The 17,177-nt window shown below is 54.9% G+C and overlaps 1 protein-coding gene across 1 annotated transcript; it reads right to left on the minus strand.

Annotated features, from left to right (window-relative positions):
• Positions 1 to 1,309: 1,309 nt before the first annotated feature.
• LOC119102566 (uncharacterized) lies at positions 1,310 to 13,383 on the minus strand. Its single transcript, XM_037225962.1, has 8 exons — positions 12,904 to 13,383; positions 12,335 to 12,462; positions 10,789 to 10,917; positions 10,320 to 10,418; positions 7,430 to 7,583; positions 5,432 to 5,566; positions 4,423 to 4,597; positions 1,310 to 2,589 (listed from the first exon to the last, which is right to left on the minus strand). The coding sequence occupies exons 1-8, from the start codon at positions 13,001 to 13,003 to the stop codon at positions 2,355 to 2,357; spliced, it is 1,155 nt and encodes a 384-aa protein (XP_037081857.1). The 5' UTR covers positions 13,004 to 13,383; the 3' UTR covers positions 1,310 to 2,354.
• Positions 13,384 to 17,177: the final 3,794 nt, after the last annotated feature.

Below are 17,177 nucleotides of genomic sequence, written 5' to 3' on the forward strand. Positions count from 1 at the left end.
CGGCATGGAGAGCGGCCGCTTCTGGCCGGCGGCGGGCCGGCACGGCGCGTGATGTCCCAAGGGCCCGATACTGGCACGGCCTCGGCGCACCGAACCTCGTCGCACTCCCGTCACATGCGCTGCATGACAACCTACGGACAATGTAACGCTGAGCACGGGGCTACTGCAGTGGCAGAGCGCCTTCGCCCCCTGGCAGACGGCTACTTCGCGGCTGAGGGTCCGGGGCTGCATCACCCCGGCTTCGAGAACTGACGGCCAGGTCAGGCTCCAGACAATGGGTATCTGGACCGTGGACCTACGACGCCCGCCTCCGAACGCCAAATAAACAGGCGTCGGGCGGCGCTGACCGTTGGGCGCCGCACGGCTAGCCAACGGCAGTGCCAAATAAACAGGCGCACGGCGTCGCTGACCGTTGGGCGCCGCACGGCTAGCCAACGGCAGTGCCAAATAAACAGGCGTCGGGCGACGCTGACCGTTGGGCGCCGCACGGCTAGCCAACGGCAATGCCAAATAAACAGGCGTCGGGCGACGCTGACCGTTGGGCGCCGCACGGCTAGCCAACGGCAGTGCCAAATAAATAGGCGCACGGCGTCGCTGACCGTTGGGCGCCGCACGGCTAGCCAACGGCAGTGCCAAATAAATAGGCGCACGGCGTCGCTGACCGTTGGGCGCCGCACGGCTAGCCAATGGCAGTGCCAAATGCGCGCATTTGGAACCGCTCCGTCATCCTATCGCGCTTGTCTCCAACCCGTGCACTCCTGGTAGCGCGAGGCGGCACACCCACGATAGGTGGTACGTATATTTGATGGGCAACCCCTCGACACGCACCCCCGCGCCGCCCACAGCCATACACAGGAGCGGCGCCGCCTGCGGGTACACCGCGGCCCGGCGGAGGTCCGGGTCGACCCAGTCTGGTCCACGTGGCCCGTCGTCGCGTCAGCTTACACCACTCGGCGCGTGCCGGACCGGCCACAGGCGGCGGGCATGCTCCATACTGCCGGCAACATTAGTCGATAGCTGCACTAGCCACATCCCACACACGGAAATATAGAATCTGGTTTAGGGCACCTTTTTAACTGTCCCACGTGGACAGAAAACGCGAGCTTAAGTGCACTGTGCGTGAACAAGATCACGAGCTGTCGCGCAACGGCGGACTGACCTGCCGAGCCACTAGTGGCGACATCCACCTGCCAGACCAGAAAGCAGAGGTGTGCCCATCGGTCACACAACGGCGCACTGCACTGGATGGACGACGAAGTAAGATACATTCCACGCACTGTGCCCCCCTCCCCCCCCCCCCCCCCATAGCAGCACCCGTTGACGTCGACAGCCGCCGCGCTTCGCGAGCCTGGAGGGCGCCAAGACGGGACAATCAAAGGCAAACACTGGAAAACCCGACTATAAACTACATTCATGCTACCTTGCTTAGATCGAAGACATTTTGCGACATTTCCGGGAAAAAGACGCAGCATACTAATAGTTGGTAAATACTGACTTGAGCAGTCGGACCGCAGACGAGACGCACTGCTCTATTACAACTAGGTTTCAACCCTGGCCGCGGATGCAGACAACCCTAACTAGGCATATTGTACATGAATCAAAGCCATTCGAATGGATGGCACACAGGAACGAATCTTACGTGACTACACTTGGTATTGCATGAAGCACCGGTATGAAAATAAGTAGATTATCTTAGACTAGCCATATCACTTAACGGATAACCTCACACGCACTCTTATTGAACAGGCGTAACGCAGCGAATTTAGATCGAGCTCGTAAATTTGAACTCTAGTTGTACTCCGCCCAGAGGAAGCCGGCGTTGGATCGAAGCGCGTCAGTTACTATATACAACATCGGGCGATGATCAACGATCATATCATGCCAATGAATAAGACAAAGAGAAAGCACAGCTCGCATGACAAACGGTCCCACAAAACATCACGGAACAATGCCACTGCTTTTTCAGATGCTACACTGTTAAGTCTGATTCAGCTTAAACAACCAATGCATTCTCCACTTCCGCACAAAGACTTAGCACCAGGAATGCCGACAGCGAGGTTGCCGTACATATCTGACCCGTAGTCACCTACCATTACTGCGCAGCATCACAGCGACAGCGGCAAAAGGCACTATCACGCGGCAGGCCAGCCGCCCCTATCGCTGACACACCATGCATTCCCATTCAGCGGCACGCTCCACCCAGCCTCTCTTCTAACCTACGCGCACACGCTCTAGCCGTTACGCGATGTTGTGCGCAGGTGCACCCGTGTCCGACTGCGGGAGCCGAACCTAGTCTAGGCTGTCGCGGCTAGCTGTTGAACCGATCACAGGAGTTTATCACTGGCCCCGGCGCGTCACGGCCGCGGCGGCCGGCCGTCCGCCGTCCGCTTGGTCGGGTCGAGCGGCACCATCTCGATGCCGGCCTGCTCCGGGAACAGGTCCTTGTACGCGGGCGGCGACTGCAGGCCAGCGTCGTGCGAGCCCAGGTCGCGCACCACGCTATCGTAGCTGGGCAGCGGTGAGAGGTGCTGCCGCTCGGCCGGCGCCGGCCCGCCGCTCGACGACGTCGGCCCGCTGCCGGCCGGCGACCTGGCGCACACGGAAACTGTCAGCGGGCACCTGACGGCGGGGGTGTGACGGATGTGAGGGACGACCTGGGGTTCAATAAATATGAGTGAGGATCCGGCAGACCACACGAGTTTGAGTGGGGGCCTGGTGCTGCGAAGAGCATGAGCGATATCAGCTGATGGGAGAAGTCTGACGATGGGCACGAGAGGTGGAACAATTGGACTGCTACACCACTCCCCGACAGATTATTTCCGCTCAACTCCCTGCCCCACACCGCGTTTTTGAGCTAGTGGTATTCTAGCACTGGCAATGACACTGTCCCCACCAAGGAAGCTCTGACTATGACACTGCTGCGGACATTGCCCCGCACCTGACACTCCCCACGACTGAACTACATTTGTCGTCCCAGTATGACATTGCCCCGCACCTGACACTCCCCGAGACTGAACTACATTCGTCGTCCCAGTCTGACATTGCCCCGCACCTGACACTCACCGAGACTGAACTACATTTGTCGTCCCAGTCTGACATTGCCCCGCACCTGACACTCCCCGAGACTGAACTACATTTGTCGTCCCAGTCCGACATTGCCCCGCACCTGACACTCCCCAAGACTGAACTACATTTGTCGTCCCAGTATGACACTGCCCCCCACCTGACACTCCCCAAGACTGAACTACATTTGTCGTCCCAGTCTGACATTGCCCCGCACCTGACACTCCCCGAGACTGAACTACATTTGTCGTCCCAGTCCGACATTGCCCCGCACCTGACACTCCCCAAGACTGAACTACATTTGTCGTCCCAGTCTGACATTGCCCCGCACCTGACACTCCCCGAGACTGAACTACATTCGTCGTCCCAGTCTGACATTGCCCCGCACCTGACACTCCCCAAGACTGAACTACATTTGTCGTCCCAGTCTGACATTGCCCCGCACCTGACACTCCCCGAGACTGAGCTACATTTGTCGTCCCAGTCTGGCATTGCCCCGCACCTGGCACTCCCCAAGACTGAACTACATTTGTCGTCCCAGTATGACATTGCCCCGCACCTGACACTCCCCAAGACTGAACTACATTTGTCGTCCCAGTCTGACATTGCCCCGCACCTGACACTCCCCGAGACTGAACTACATTTGTCGTCCCAGTCTGACATTGCCCCGCACCTGACACTCCCCGAGACTGAACTACATTTGTCGTCCCAGTCTGACATTGCCCCGCACCCGACACTCCCCGAGACTGAACTACATTTGTCGTCCCAGTCTGACATTGCCCCGCACCCGACACTCCCCGAGACTGAACTACATTTGTCGTCCCAGTCTGACATTGCCCCGCACCTGACACTCCCCAAGACTGAACTACATTTGTCGTCCCAGTCTGACATTGCCCCGCACCTGACACTCCCCGAGACTGAACTACATTTGTCGTCCCAGTCTGACACTGCCCCGCACCTGACACTCCCCAAGACTGAACTACATTTGTCGTCCCAGTCTGACATTGCCCCGCACCTGACACTCCCCGAGACTGAACTACATTTGTCGTCACAGTCTGACATTGCCCCGCACCTGACACTCCCCAAGACTGAACTACATTTGTCGTCCCAGTCTGACATTGCCCCGCACCTGACACTCCCCGAGACTGAACTACATTTGTCGTCCCAGTCTGACACTGCCCCGCACCTGACACTCCCCAAGACTGAACTACATTTGTCGTCCCAGTCTGACATTGCCCCGCACCCGACACTCCCCGAGACTGAACTACATTTGTCGTCCCAGTCTGACATTACTCCCGCGATGACCCTCCCATGGCCCGGCCGCCGCCGCTGGCACGGCGGCACTGTGCCACCACTGACCTGCTGTTGCCGAACCAGAGCCGGAGCTGGCCGCTGCCGGCCGCCGGGGCCGGCCCCGCCCAGCAGCGCATGGCGCACGATATCAGGCAGCAGATGAACACGGCCAGCGTCAGCACCAGCGTCACCCAAATGAAGGTGTGCGTCGACATGGCACTGTCCACGTGCCAGACGTCCTCTGCCGGGCCGAGCGCCGGTCAAACGTCACCGGAGGCCCGTCTGGGCATCCGACCGACGCACCACAGCCCACCGCAGGGCCGGCGGCAACTGCGCTGATCGTCGCGCGCCCAGAAACTTTTCCATAAGTGGGAAAATTCCCCCTCGCTTGCCGTCACCGCGCGGGACACCGCGTGGGCGTGCGAGCCGTGGCGTGCTCACGCAGCGCAGCATTTGACAGTGGCTGTGGGCCCCACGTAGAGCCTAGAATGACGGCGGAGGCGGCGACAAGCGACCGGTGGGTCAGCCGGAGCGGTGGCTCGAGGCGGCCGACCGGGAGGTCGCTGGCCCCTCAGCGACAGGCGAGAGATCGCTGACCCCTCCCAGCGACAGGTGAGACGCCGGGACTGTTATCAGGTGCAGCGGTCCGTCCCTTTGTTTGACGACCGCCGATAGTGATGCATGTGGAGCAGCAGCCCGCGCAGTGATGCGACAGGCCGAGTGTCCCGGCTGTCGGCGCACACCAGCTGATCGATGGTGCTGTGGCGGCGCTGTGGCTAGACCTTTTGCGCATGGACCGGGTAAATAGTGTCACGTAATTCATGGACCGATAGCGTGCTACGCTAGCGTTCTTGCTAGCGTGAACCAGTTTAACGCTCGAAACATCGGAAACATAGAGTGGATTGTAGCTGCTGCTTTCACGCCATAAGTCCTGGTCTAATCATACATCGAGCTAGCAAAAAAGAAAGGAAAAAAGAATAGGGTAGCTCGTAGCGTATTCTTCTGCGGGCAAGTACGGTGAGACTCCAGCGTTCGCTACGAGATGGCAGGTATTGCCGAGAACGGGACTACTCACCACCGCATCCCTGCTCATCCACCCCGCTGCTGGGGAAGCCGCAGTTGATGAAGCTGTCGCAGCGCAACGAATCGGCAATGCAGAAGCTGATGGACTCGACGCCGCATCGGATGTACTTATCGGGGCAGGAGCCGTCTGAGGGTCACAACACCATGTGGTCAGATCACGAGGCCACGATGACCGTCGCGGTCACAAGCGGACGTGTGCACTACAAGCCAGTATTTGACGCGGAGAGGGCTGCCCAATGTACAGGGGAACGCCGGTAAGGCGAAACAGCACTCGACAGCAGAGGCAGCGCCGTTCAGCCTGCGAGGCCAACCAATCACAACAGGCTTGTCGCTGTTGCCAGAGGACAACGGCGCCTTCTGGGGTGGGGACAGTTTCGTGCACTGCCCCTCCGGTCCCCCTCCGCTTCTGCGGCGACACCCCCGTTCATCACCATGCTCGCCTCTCTAGCGCTGGGAAGCTCCCGGCGGTCCGCCCGCCCGCCCGAGCAGTGACGGACGGAGGGTGTCGGTGCGCGCTGGGTCCGCTCCCGGTGCGTTGAGCACGAATGCAGATCTCTATAGCCGACGGTAACCCAGCTACATGACCGAACCCCTCCCCCCCCCCCCCCCCAACGGGACTTGACAGGAAGCATGACCCGGCGAGTCCGCGAGTCGAGCCTCTCCGAGCGAGGGCGGCACGGCCCGGGCCAGTCGGCCGGCGCCGCGCCGGTCCGGTTCTGCCAAGCTGCTCGGCTGGTATCTGGCCGTCGGCCGCAACATGCGATCCCACGTCGGTCGGCCCCACGCTGCGCCCCAGGCACGAGTCGGGCGGCCGCGAAGGTCACACTCGCAATCCCGCGTCAGGGAGGACAGCGCGGCAATCGCGCGCCTGCACCGGCCACAGCATCTCGCGGCTGCTCATAGGCGCGGAGTCAACAGACAAGCGTTTGTTTCTATCTGGAGCGGCGAACCGGCTACGTGGAGCAAACAGCGTAGAATAAGCTGGCCATGGGTGAAGTTTTCCATCGACTTCGGAGAACTTCAACTCCCATGTTTATAAACGGTGCCACGTAGTTTGACAGGCGTGGCATGAGACAACGGACTTGTGATCATAATATGCTCCGCAAGCTGCAGCGATTTTGAAACAACAACCTCTGACCCAGTTCTGGACGCCACGGTAACTCATGCGGTGGTGGGGAGGTCTGTCTGCCCCGCAGTGACAGACAGACCTCCTTCCTCTGACCATCACAGTGATCTTTGGAGGGGAGGAGGGTCTGTTTGTCCCGTGATGTGACCGTCACGGCAATCTTTGGAGGGGGGGGGGGGTCTATCTGTCTCGCGATGTGACCGTCACGGGCCAGTAGTGACAGTCACAGCGATCTTTGGAAGGGGGGGGGGGGGTCTGTCTGTCCCGCGATGTGACCGTCACGGGCCGGGTGTGACAGTCATGGCGAGCTGCGGGGAAGGGTGGGGAGGTCTGTTTACTCCGAGATGTGACCGACACGGTGGTCTGCGGGAGGAGGTGGCAAGATCTGTTCGTGCCGCGGTGTGACCGACACGGGCCGGGCATGACGACGCGTAAGCCGATCGCCGGACACGTGACCTGACAACCGGCCAAAGCTCAATGCCGTCTGGCCGCGGCGCATGCCGAGGCCGGCGGGCCACCGGCGCCGGGCTGCGGGGTCAGCGGCACGCCCAGGGCGTCAGGGGGCCGGGCACCACAACCGTAGGCGGAGACAGCCGCTGCACAGCCCGCCATGACGCCGCAGGCCGCGCGTCGCGTCACCGTCGCCTCCCAGCACCCTGGAAATACCCGGTCCGCTCCATACCGCAGCGCAGCGCACGAAAGCGGGACCGGCGGCGCCGCAGCCCACCGGCGACTCCGGGAGCGGCTGGCAGCCAGGTCTCCGCTCGCCGCCGCCAGCTGTGTCGGTGCCGCTGCGGCCAGACCGCGCCGCCGGTCTTCACCCACTGACCCAGCGCCGACCGTACCCGCCGGCTCGTCACTCACTGGTGCTCTTGAAGGCCGTGGCGACAATGGTGAACTCCTTGTCGCGGTTGTTTTCCTCGCCGCTGCGGTACCTGAACTCAATCTTGTTCTTCAGCGTATAGAAAATGTTGGCCGTCTTGCCGACGTGGTAGAGCTCGGGCCGCGGGATGTCCACCTGCGGGCAGATCGCACCAGGGTCACTGGAGGTCGCCCAAGGAGCCGCGAACTTCCACGGCGTCACAAGCGCGCGGGCGTGGAGGCTGGCCGACTCCTACGCTGCAGATTATCACACAATGCGCGCCGAGCGACGCCCGCAGACGGACTGCTGTCAGTACGGCGACAGGGCCAGCACGTGCTTATGTATGATAAGTGCAGCTATGACATTCTGCACGACCCAACAAGGGGCAGCAACAGTGACTGAGCTGGGATGGAGAATATTACAAAACTGAACACAACAGGCATCCAGCTTTTTTAGCTTCATGACAAGTCAACCGACACGGAGGATCTAGACTGGAAGATCTTCACATCCAAAAAATTAAAGAACTTCGGCGTCAGTTCGAATTAGACATGTGGCAGCACGTCCAACACTCCATTGATTCACGTGGCGTTTTCCTTTTCGCTAAGAGTTCTGTCTGCACGCTATTGTAATTATGCACATTGCAACCTTAACACGGGCCCAATGTGAGTTGAGTGGAACCTAGCGGTGATTTTACTGTGGAAGGGCTTTGGGAATAGCCGCCCGGCCCAAGATTTCGCGCAAAAACGACAAAATTCTAGATGCTGTGGATCGCTTTGGATAGAAAGAGTATTCTTCGGAAGCTACGGAGGCACACCAACGGCTGCGCATGTACGGCATGCACATCAGTCCGAGGCTGGGCTTAGGTGTTAGCTGGCCTGGAAATCAGTTGCCGGCATTCGACGCCCCGGCCGCCCCGGCTCAATGTCGGACGCCTCTGGTCCGCAGTGTCAAGATACACTACGCAGCGTAGCGTGTGTCCGCCCCGTAGCTCTGTTGGTTAGAACGTCCACAATGAGACTCGCTTGTCAGTAGCGGGATCGGTTCGAGTCGCTTTAGCCGCTTCCTACTTGCCTCCTGACTGGGATAGCCTACGACCGGTGGTAGCGGTCACGCTAAAGGTCAAGTGACGTCAGAGGACAGGATGAACCGTGCGAGCACTGCGGCACGTTACGCTTTCACCACAAAACTGTGCCGTGGGCCAGGAATTTCGCAGTCGGAGGACGCAGTCAGGGCTCACGCAACAAACAACGCTTAGCGTCGGCGCTGATCCCAGAAGTCTAGAACGTTCGGTATGTATCACTGTCATTACCCCAAATAAAATAAGTGTTTCCTTCCCCCCCCCCCCCCCCCCCATCCCTCCGTGGAGGCCATCGGCGTGACAGTTTGTAACGTCTGCCGCGAAGCAACTGACCGATGCATCTGCACCTGATTCGGACGCGTGCTCCGGCTGGGCGATCCACGTATCGAACGCATGCTCCGGCTGGGTGATCCACGTATCGCGTGTGCGTTTAATGCACTTACGATGCGCGAGACGGCTTACGCGTGCGAGTTTTTGTCTGAAGCAGCGTTCCCTTCGGTGGCTGGCGACTTTCTGGCGCCCTGACGTGCGCGGGTGTTCCCAAAATCGGGCATTGTAAGCCATTTTGTGCCAACAAAGTTACTTTCATGAACGAAATTTATCGGACGCACAAGCCGACAAATGCAACGAATACACCAAGGAAACGAAAACTGCATGTACATTTTATGTCAGCGCAGAACAGTCTGAAGGTCGAGTGCCCGCAACCTTTCCTTTACCCAATTCTCCTGACATCCATGGGCTGTATCCATACCCACCCGCCATCCAATGCTCACCAGTTATATGCAGTTATATTATATTATATAGGCAGCGGTTAACGCAGACGTGTTAACCATCTACACTACCGGCATCCCACTACCCACCCGTTTCCGTTTCTCAGCAACTTAGTTTTAAAATAAAGAATTACTTTCCGGGCGTTTACACCCACAGTTGCTGTCTGTGTTGAAAACTGGAGTAATGTGGATGTAGCTAATTATCGCAAAAAGTGCAATCGGTAACAACATTCAACCATTCGGAAAAAGAACGGTGATTTCCTAAATTCCCATAACCGAACCCATAAACGTAATTTTTCACAAAATATGTACCCTGTCCCTTAAGTACTCTACTGGCATTCCTCAGCGCATTGGACATTCACGCGTCTGCATTCGGCAGCCGGAGGTAGCAGCTATACGGGAACCAATCAATTCCATTGAGGCAAGTGGATGTGCCGTACCGCTACATATAGGAGCTGTGCGCCTCTTAGCAGCATGCTGCCACAAGCAGCACACAAAGTGTGTTTGAGTGTATGCTTGTGTGGGTGGGGTCACTTTAAATACGCTGTTACCAAGCGTCACCGAAAAGGTAGAATGACCATGAAAAGTCGCCCTCCCCCCCCCTTCCCCATCCCCGCCTACGTTGGCGCAGTCAGTGTTGTATCCTACGCCCCTGATCGAAGCACGTAGGAACTAGCTTGTCCGGCGAATATTACACCTGACGCTCATAGATATTTCCTTTCCAAAGCCTGTGTGTAACGACACACACACGCACGGTCGGCCGTATGTTGCCAGCTAGGGTACGCAATGTTTCACACGACAGATGGCTCTGATTGCTGATACGTCTCTCTCGTAACGCTACGATACAAAGCCCTGAGTCCAACTGAGAAATGCATCGATATTCTGCACCCGTTGCGTCGAAATAATACTTTTGCAATCGTGATTGCCTCTCCGCTCAGACGCAATGCAGTTGGAAGCGGTTCAGCTAAGCTCGAGTTCCTTATGGGGAGGTGCCCAAGTCCACTGAGCCGTAAGGACGGCCGGGGTCAGCGGCAGGTCACTAACCTTGTAATTCTGCCGGCAGATGACGTCACTCTTGTCGGCGAAGCTGTCCGAGACCTTGGCCAGCGCCTTGGCCAGGAACGAGTCCCATTTGCGGAAGAACTGTCGCAGAGCGACGTCGTGTGAGATGCGATTTCGTCATGGTGCGGCGACAGGACCAGCGATTGTCGCTGCGCCACTAAGGCGCCCAGCAAGCACGACATAAATCACGGTTGTTTGACGAACACAGCGCCCGCCTCTCATGGAGTTAAGAGTTACACTAGAACCACATTTCAGTGCAATAAGCCACCGACGCCACTTCGACACTCGTAATGGTCTACTAGAACCACAAGTCCGATGGCGTGGCGTGGTGGCAAGACTCGTCACCCTGTAAGTGCAGACGATACAACAGAAAACTGGTGGATTGTTATTAATGATCACGCCAATCCCGTAGGTCCGGGCGCCCGGCTCGACTCACTGATGACCACCTCACCTGGACGTAGTCGTGACAGGAGATGGAGCCGGTGAACTCATTGCGGCGGAAGTTCAAGTGCATGCTGTTGATAGTCATGCTGACGCCGTAGCCGCGCGGAGCATGGATCTTCAGATCGCATCGCTGCACCTGCAGAAGCATCACACAGTCACCAGGGCACTGGCGGGGATGCCACATTGTCGTCCTAAGAAACACAGTGACAGCATCACCAAGGACAGACACTGGCTTAAATGGTTGCCTGCCCAAAGCTGGCACAAACTGACACGTCACGGAGGAACGACAGACTCTCTGTATTTAATGCATGCCTCCATTACTGGGCACTCCTCAGGAGCCTGCACACTCCTAGTGCTGCCAGCCCAAGCCCCAATGTGCTCCTCGGAACACCAGTGCCACTACAGCATTCGTTCAGCCCCACTCGGGCAGCCAGGTAGCAACAGGTCGCATTTCTAGTCTCCCGGTGTCGTCTGTTGGTTGGTGTTGGCTGTCGGTTCCATACAATGCCCCGAGGGTGGGGCGCTGCTGACTGGGGGGCTCAGTGTGCCAGCCACTCTCAAGCTTTCTTTCCAGCTGGCCTGTTTTTGGTAAACTTCATTTGCATGCAAAGGATGTAACATGACATTTTCCATGCTCTGTTTTACAATCAATTCAGCTGACAGACACAATGTGCAATGTGTGCACATCCAAGCTATTGCATAACTATGACTACAGTTTTATGGTGCGAACTTGAACATTGGCTCCCACACCATGCCGGTGATTCAAAGTTGATCTTTAATTCTGTCAGTACAGCTTTGTTCAATCTTGGAAACAGCAATTGCCTTTGAGCTGGAGGGGGGCAACTTAATATGTTCAACAAAACCTTTCATTTTGCTACCAGGACACAGCAAAATTTGTGGATCAATCACTCAACATGCCTTGACTTCACAGGATCCCTAATCTGGCAATTTTAGTTCACACAGGTAAATTGGAGACAAATGGCAAACATTGTAACTTGATATCCATGATGGCAGTATGCTGAGCCTACAGCAACTATGCTGCAGCATGTTTTACGAGTAAACCCCTCCACAGTCCCATCTGGCCAAAGGAAAGTGGTCACTTTTTTAAACTGGATGGCTGCTGGCATGGCAGGCCCACTGCATGCAAAACAAGCTACACTCAGTAGGTACCCTGTGCCCAAAAACCAAATTTGAAAAACATTCTGAATGAATAAAAAAATAGGGTTCAAAAACTATCTCTGGGAATGGACATTGTTTGCACATGCCCTACAACTTACATCAACACACATTTTGGTAGATATAATCTCAAAACTTCCCACTGTATCCAGCTGGACACAAACAGCTATTTCGTACAAAATGTAACAATTTCTCTTTGTTTTCCTAGCAAAGGACTGGTAAGCATAAACTTGTGGTGCAACTTTCATCAGCAAATCCCAGTCATTACCACCATGCTTCATGATCATACTGCTCCCCAGCATCGCCAACAAAAACAAGAAACCATGCACTGAGTGCAGCCCACATTTGCCATGGACTCAGAGCTGAGTCAGACTTACATTGGCAGGGTTGTAGATGAGCATGTGACCAAGGCGAATGATGGCCGGTTCATCTGGCCAGATGGAGATCTTGTTGCTTTCCCGTGAGTTGCCTCCTGAGCACATGTCCAGGTTGGTTTCCAGGTCGACTGAAACACAACCATGTGTGTGCCAGAGTTGCCATATGAAAACAAGTCATGGTATTCTTCAATTAGTTCACATCCTTTGTGAGAATAAGAAAAATTAACACAGTGAGCACTTACTGTACAGTACACAACAGATGCAATCAGCTAATATCAGAATCGCTCCCATAAAAAGTAACCCAAATGATGCATTCAGTACCAAATCAGTGCTGGGCAAAATTGGTATCATCAAGGTGATAGCTAATGCCAATGGTGCTTGCAATCCTATTTGGTGGGTTGCTCATCGTTTTCATGAAACTACAGCCCATAGATAGTCATGAACACTCCATGACTCTATATAGACCACATGACTAGCCAGTGTAACATAATATAATGTAACATAATGTAACATAATAACCACAAAACACAGGGAAATAGTTACCACCTTAGACCTTCAAAAGTACCTACCTATCTTATATTTGAAGGAAGACTTTATTGATCCACAGTAGGATGGCCAAAACAGAACTACAACCGCTATGGTGCTGAGCACTGATATTTTAGATATCATTACTGGGCCTGCTGGAAGCAATATTAAAAATTAATGCTTAAATACTACATGTCTTGCAGTCAGCTTCAGGTATGTGATTCGATAGCCACACAGCTTGAAAACACACCAGCTCATCCGTCCACAAATTTCATTTCCACAGGATCACAGGGCAAGCTGTGTACAAGCTCCTACGTGCTGATAATCCACTGATCCTCAAACTTGGGCTTCGGATGAAGCCGAGCACATCAGAGCAAATGGAGCGAAACTACGTTCCAACAGCGCCCCGTGCGGCCAGCCACGCAGACACAGGCCCGCAATGGCCAGTCTCCACGCGCGACAACTTTCAACGCGAGCAGCGTGCCCCAACCACACAAACGTCAATCCGCTATTGAGTATATCGCGACCACCACCCGCAAGCGTCCAGTGATGCACTGAGGCCGAACCGACCAATCAGAGTGCTGAGTGGTTGGGAAACACAAATGACGTCAAAGAATGAGTCATTCGCGGGAACAACCTGAGAGACCTACGCTGACCGGACTTACGCCCAGGAGAATTACGCTCAATGGATCTGCGCCCAGAAGACCCATGCTTACGAAGCCTACGCTCACTGGAACTACGCCAACGAAGCCTACACTCACTGAACCTTTGCCCAGGAGACCAACACTCACTGCACTTACCCGTCCTACAATGTCGGCAGTCTCAAATAAGCGAGTCACTCCCGTTGCCACCTATCACGGCTGTCGATTTGCATTGCGTTGGGAGGGCCCTGGCTCCTTCAATGTTAAGTTGGGCCCTCCAATGTTGGTTTGCCCCCTAAATGTTTTTGGCTTGAATACTACAAAAGACGCGGGTAAAAGATGGTCGTAACACAAAGACTATCCTCTTTGATCTTTCTGAGTAGTGGTGTCTCGTACCACTCTCATAGCAAAAAGTCATGGTTGCTCTTACCACAAGACACAAATCGTAACAGCTGAGCGGATAAACGATGCAGTAAACTTCATGTACCTAGCGCCGTAAGACACGCTACGGTTTGTGAGGTTTGCATAGTTAAGGCAGTAATTTTAGCTTTATTCCTAAAAAAACAGAAAAATGGAGATATGGTCTGGTTGACATTTCGGCAACATGCCTTTATCGAATTCACTTCTGCTTTTGTTTCGATAAAGACATGTTGCCGAAATATCAACCAAACTATACCTCCATTGTCCTGTTTTTTTTTCGAGGAATAAGGCTAATATTACTGTCTCATCTATGTGAATAATGTTCCTCGATAATGCACTGAACAACTTACGTGCGTTTGTGAGGCTTAAGTAAAAAGCCCTGGAATATGAGGATGACCTAAGTCCTTCATGGCTAACCTCGTTCGCGTCCCTCTCAGCCAAAATGCATGCCGACCCCCTATGACCACCATAGAAGAGCGCCATCGGTGCCTCAAGGTGGCCTCTAAAGGGGCGCCTTCACGTGCCTATCAGAAGAGACGCGTGCGCCCACTGCACACTCCCTGGATCCAACGGATGCGTATTGAAACGTCCAGAGTTCAGAAAGTCCAGTGGTCAAAAAGTCCAGAATCGCAGCATCTAGCGTTCATAACATCCACAAAACGTCCCAAACCCGTGGACACAGGAGAACCATAAAGTCCAGTGTTTATAAAGTCCGGTGTTCGTAAAGTCCAGCGCTCATGAAGTCCAGTTTCATAAAGTCCAGAGTGCGTGAGATCAACGGTTCGGGATACTGTCCCACTTCCTCGCAACCCTTCACATAATGGTTCGGATATTGCCCGATAAAGGACTACCGGAGCCGATTTCGCCCGCCTCAGTCGACGAGTGACGTGCTGTAAAGTGCTGCCCAGTTAAACCACTATGCATGGATATGGACAACGTTTCGTTTGAGCGCACAAACTGCCACGTCAGCACGCCCATAGCAGGAGGTGCATTAAACACTTCAAAACTTAGATCCATGGCTCGTGGCGTCGGAAACAGCTGGTTGCTCCGCAGTAGGTGCAGGACAATCGTGGAAATCACTTGTCGGGTTAGCTGCTGTTTGGTATTATGTGCTATGGATAAGATATCCTTCGAGGTATGTGGTTCCGTTATTTACTGTATGTGTTAGTGATGTTTCTCATTTTTTGAGGGAATTGATGACTGATGTGTAAGGCTGACTGGTTTGATGTCTGCTCCAGGTAGGCGCGCATGCAGATCTCCGGCTCCTGACACGCTAACCTATATTGTTAGTGGTTTTATTTGAGTGATTCCCCTCCCTCCTCCAGTTACAGAAGTATTTCACACGCTCTTGCAAACGGGACGTATTTTGAATTTTGCATGCCTTTACTCTCAACGAGAGGGGGTGGGGGTTGTCTCATCAGCTGAATGCGGACACTACTGCTTGGTGAGACGCGTTCAATGGCCCAGCCTACAAACAATTCGTTTCTTCGATTAAGTACGTTTTAAACGGGCGTGGCTTACCAAAATAAGTAGGTTGGCTGAGGGATGAAAATACAACGAATAGTACCGTGAAAATATGCAACAAATTGGTTTCTCTCCAAATTTGGCATACTTTCTCACAAATATGCGGGCTGCAACCCAAGTTACGGCGGGGATCAAAGCCCTGCAACTGAAAAGAGAACCGCACTCCTGGTTGCAAGTAAGCAAAGGTTACAAGGTTACAAGCAAATAGGAAGTAAAGAAGCAAACGTTGACCTGCGAATGTATTCAAATGCCTGCCAAACGTCACACCAAACATAACACACGTTCCGCGCTTAAAGGCGCTGTTGATTCACCATCTGAAAAGCGGAGCCGAGCGTATGTCACTGAGCTGGTTTGCGATTATAAGCCCGCATAAATTGGAAGAATAGTGAGTTTGTATTCGCTATCCAGTTCATCAAACTTGACGCGCTTTCTTCCTTTTACGCTTCAGAACCTCCTAAGTATAGAATTTGGGGTCCAGCAACACCAGTCTGGAGTTTATTGAGACGGGTGCAGTCTGTGCCGCAGAGGGACGATGGTGGCATGGTGGTTAGTGGTAAGGGGGTGCATCTGTGGCCTTTTGTATCCTGGGATGGAGTCCTGGCCACACCTCTACCGCATCCCACGTACCTAATGGCTGATAAATGCGTAATAGAGGCGATCCGCCTCGACATAGCCATAGCAACCGGTGAGGCGTAAACCCCCAATCGGTATTATAGCCCGTCTGACAAACAAACCGCAGCCCGCCAAATTCGCAGGACAGTGCTTCCGCTCAATCATTGTGCATATGTGGGAATGATAATGTGCAATCGGTTGGACGCGGAGCTCGGACACACAGGCCAGCCCAGAGGCTGCCCAGCTCGACGGTCCGGCCGGCAGCCACGCCCGCGGCGGGCCGGCGGACGAGGCAGCCCGGCCGCCAAACAAAGAACGCATTCATGCGCGTGCTGTCCCGCGCCCGAGAACCAAACCCCGCCACACGCGCGCAAGGCCCGTCCGCGGTCAAAACATTGCCAGTTCAGTCGGGCACGCCGCCATCTTCGCGTCAGAGCCCGAGGCCCCTGACTCGGTTTCACCCGGTTCGCCGCGGTACACATCGCGGCGGACCGGACATCCCGACGTGTTGGGCATCTCGGTATCTCGCTCGTGCTGGACCGGAGCCGCCCCTTCCCCTTCTCCTCCTTCCTGACGGGCGCCTTAATGGACGAGCCTCGTGTCAGTCAGGAACCAGCACCGGACAGCGTCCCTCTGCCCGTTTTCTCCTGGGCCCAAATGCGTCGAACTGGGATCCCTGTGCTATTTATTAAACCCGCTACTCTTGGGACCTTTTTGAAACGGTGAGTGACCCCGCGTTGATCCAAGGTCAACCATCCCGGTCAGAGGGCCTTCGGCGTCAGAGAGAGGACCAATGTATCATGTGTAGTAATATTAACCGATTGGAAATCTGAACTGGGACGGAAAGGTCCTTCAGCCCCAATCGAGAAACGTATGGGGGGCCCAAATTTTGACCGAAAACTCTATTGGGGTCTGGCTGTTGAAGGGTGGGGGGGGGGGGGGGGTGGGAGAAGGGCGAGGGTTTCAGGAACCCCTTGGGAGGAGCTCTTTTCGGAACCATGAAGTTAAGAAAATACCGTAATGAATGAGAAGAACAAAAAATATTGCCAAATACAAATTCTGATAATACCGTTGCAAGGTGTGGCAGTTCAAGAAGCCCTCTCTGATTAACTCGTGGACCC

This window comes from Pollicipes pollicipes, unplaced genomic scaffold (assembly GCF_011947565.3).
Source record: "Pollicipes pollicipes isolate AB1234 unplaced genomic scaffold, Ppol_2.1 Scaffold_5724;HRSCAF=6776_pilon_pilon_pilon, whole genome shotgun sequence".
NCBI lineage: Eukaryota > Metazoa > Arthropoda > Thecostraca > Pollicipedomorpha > Pollicipedidae > Pollicipes > Pollicipes pollicipes.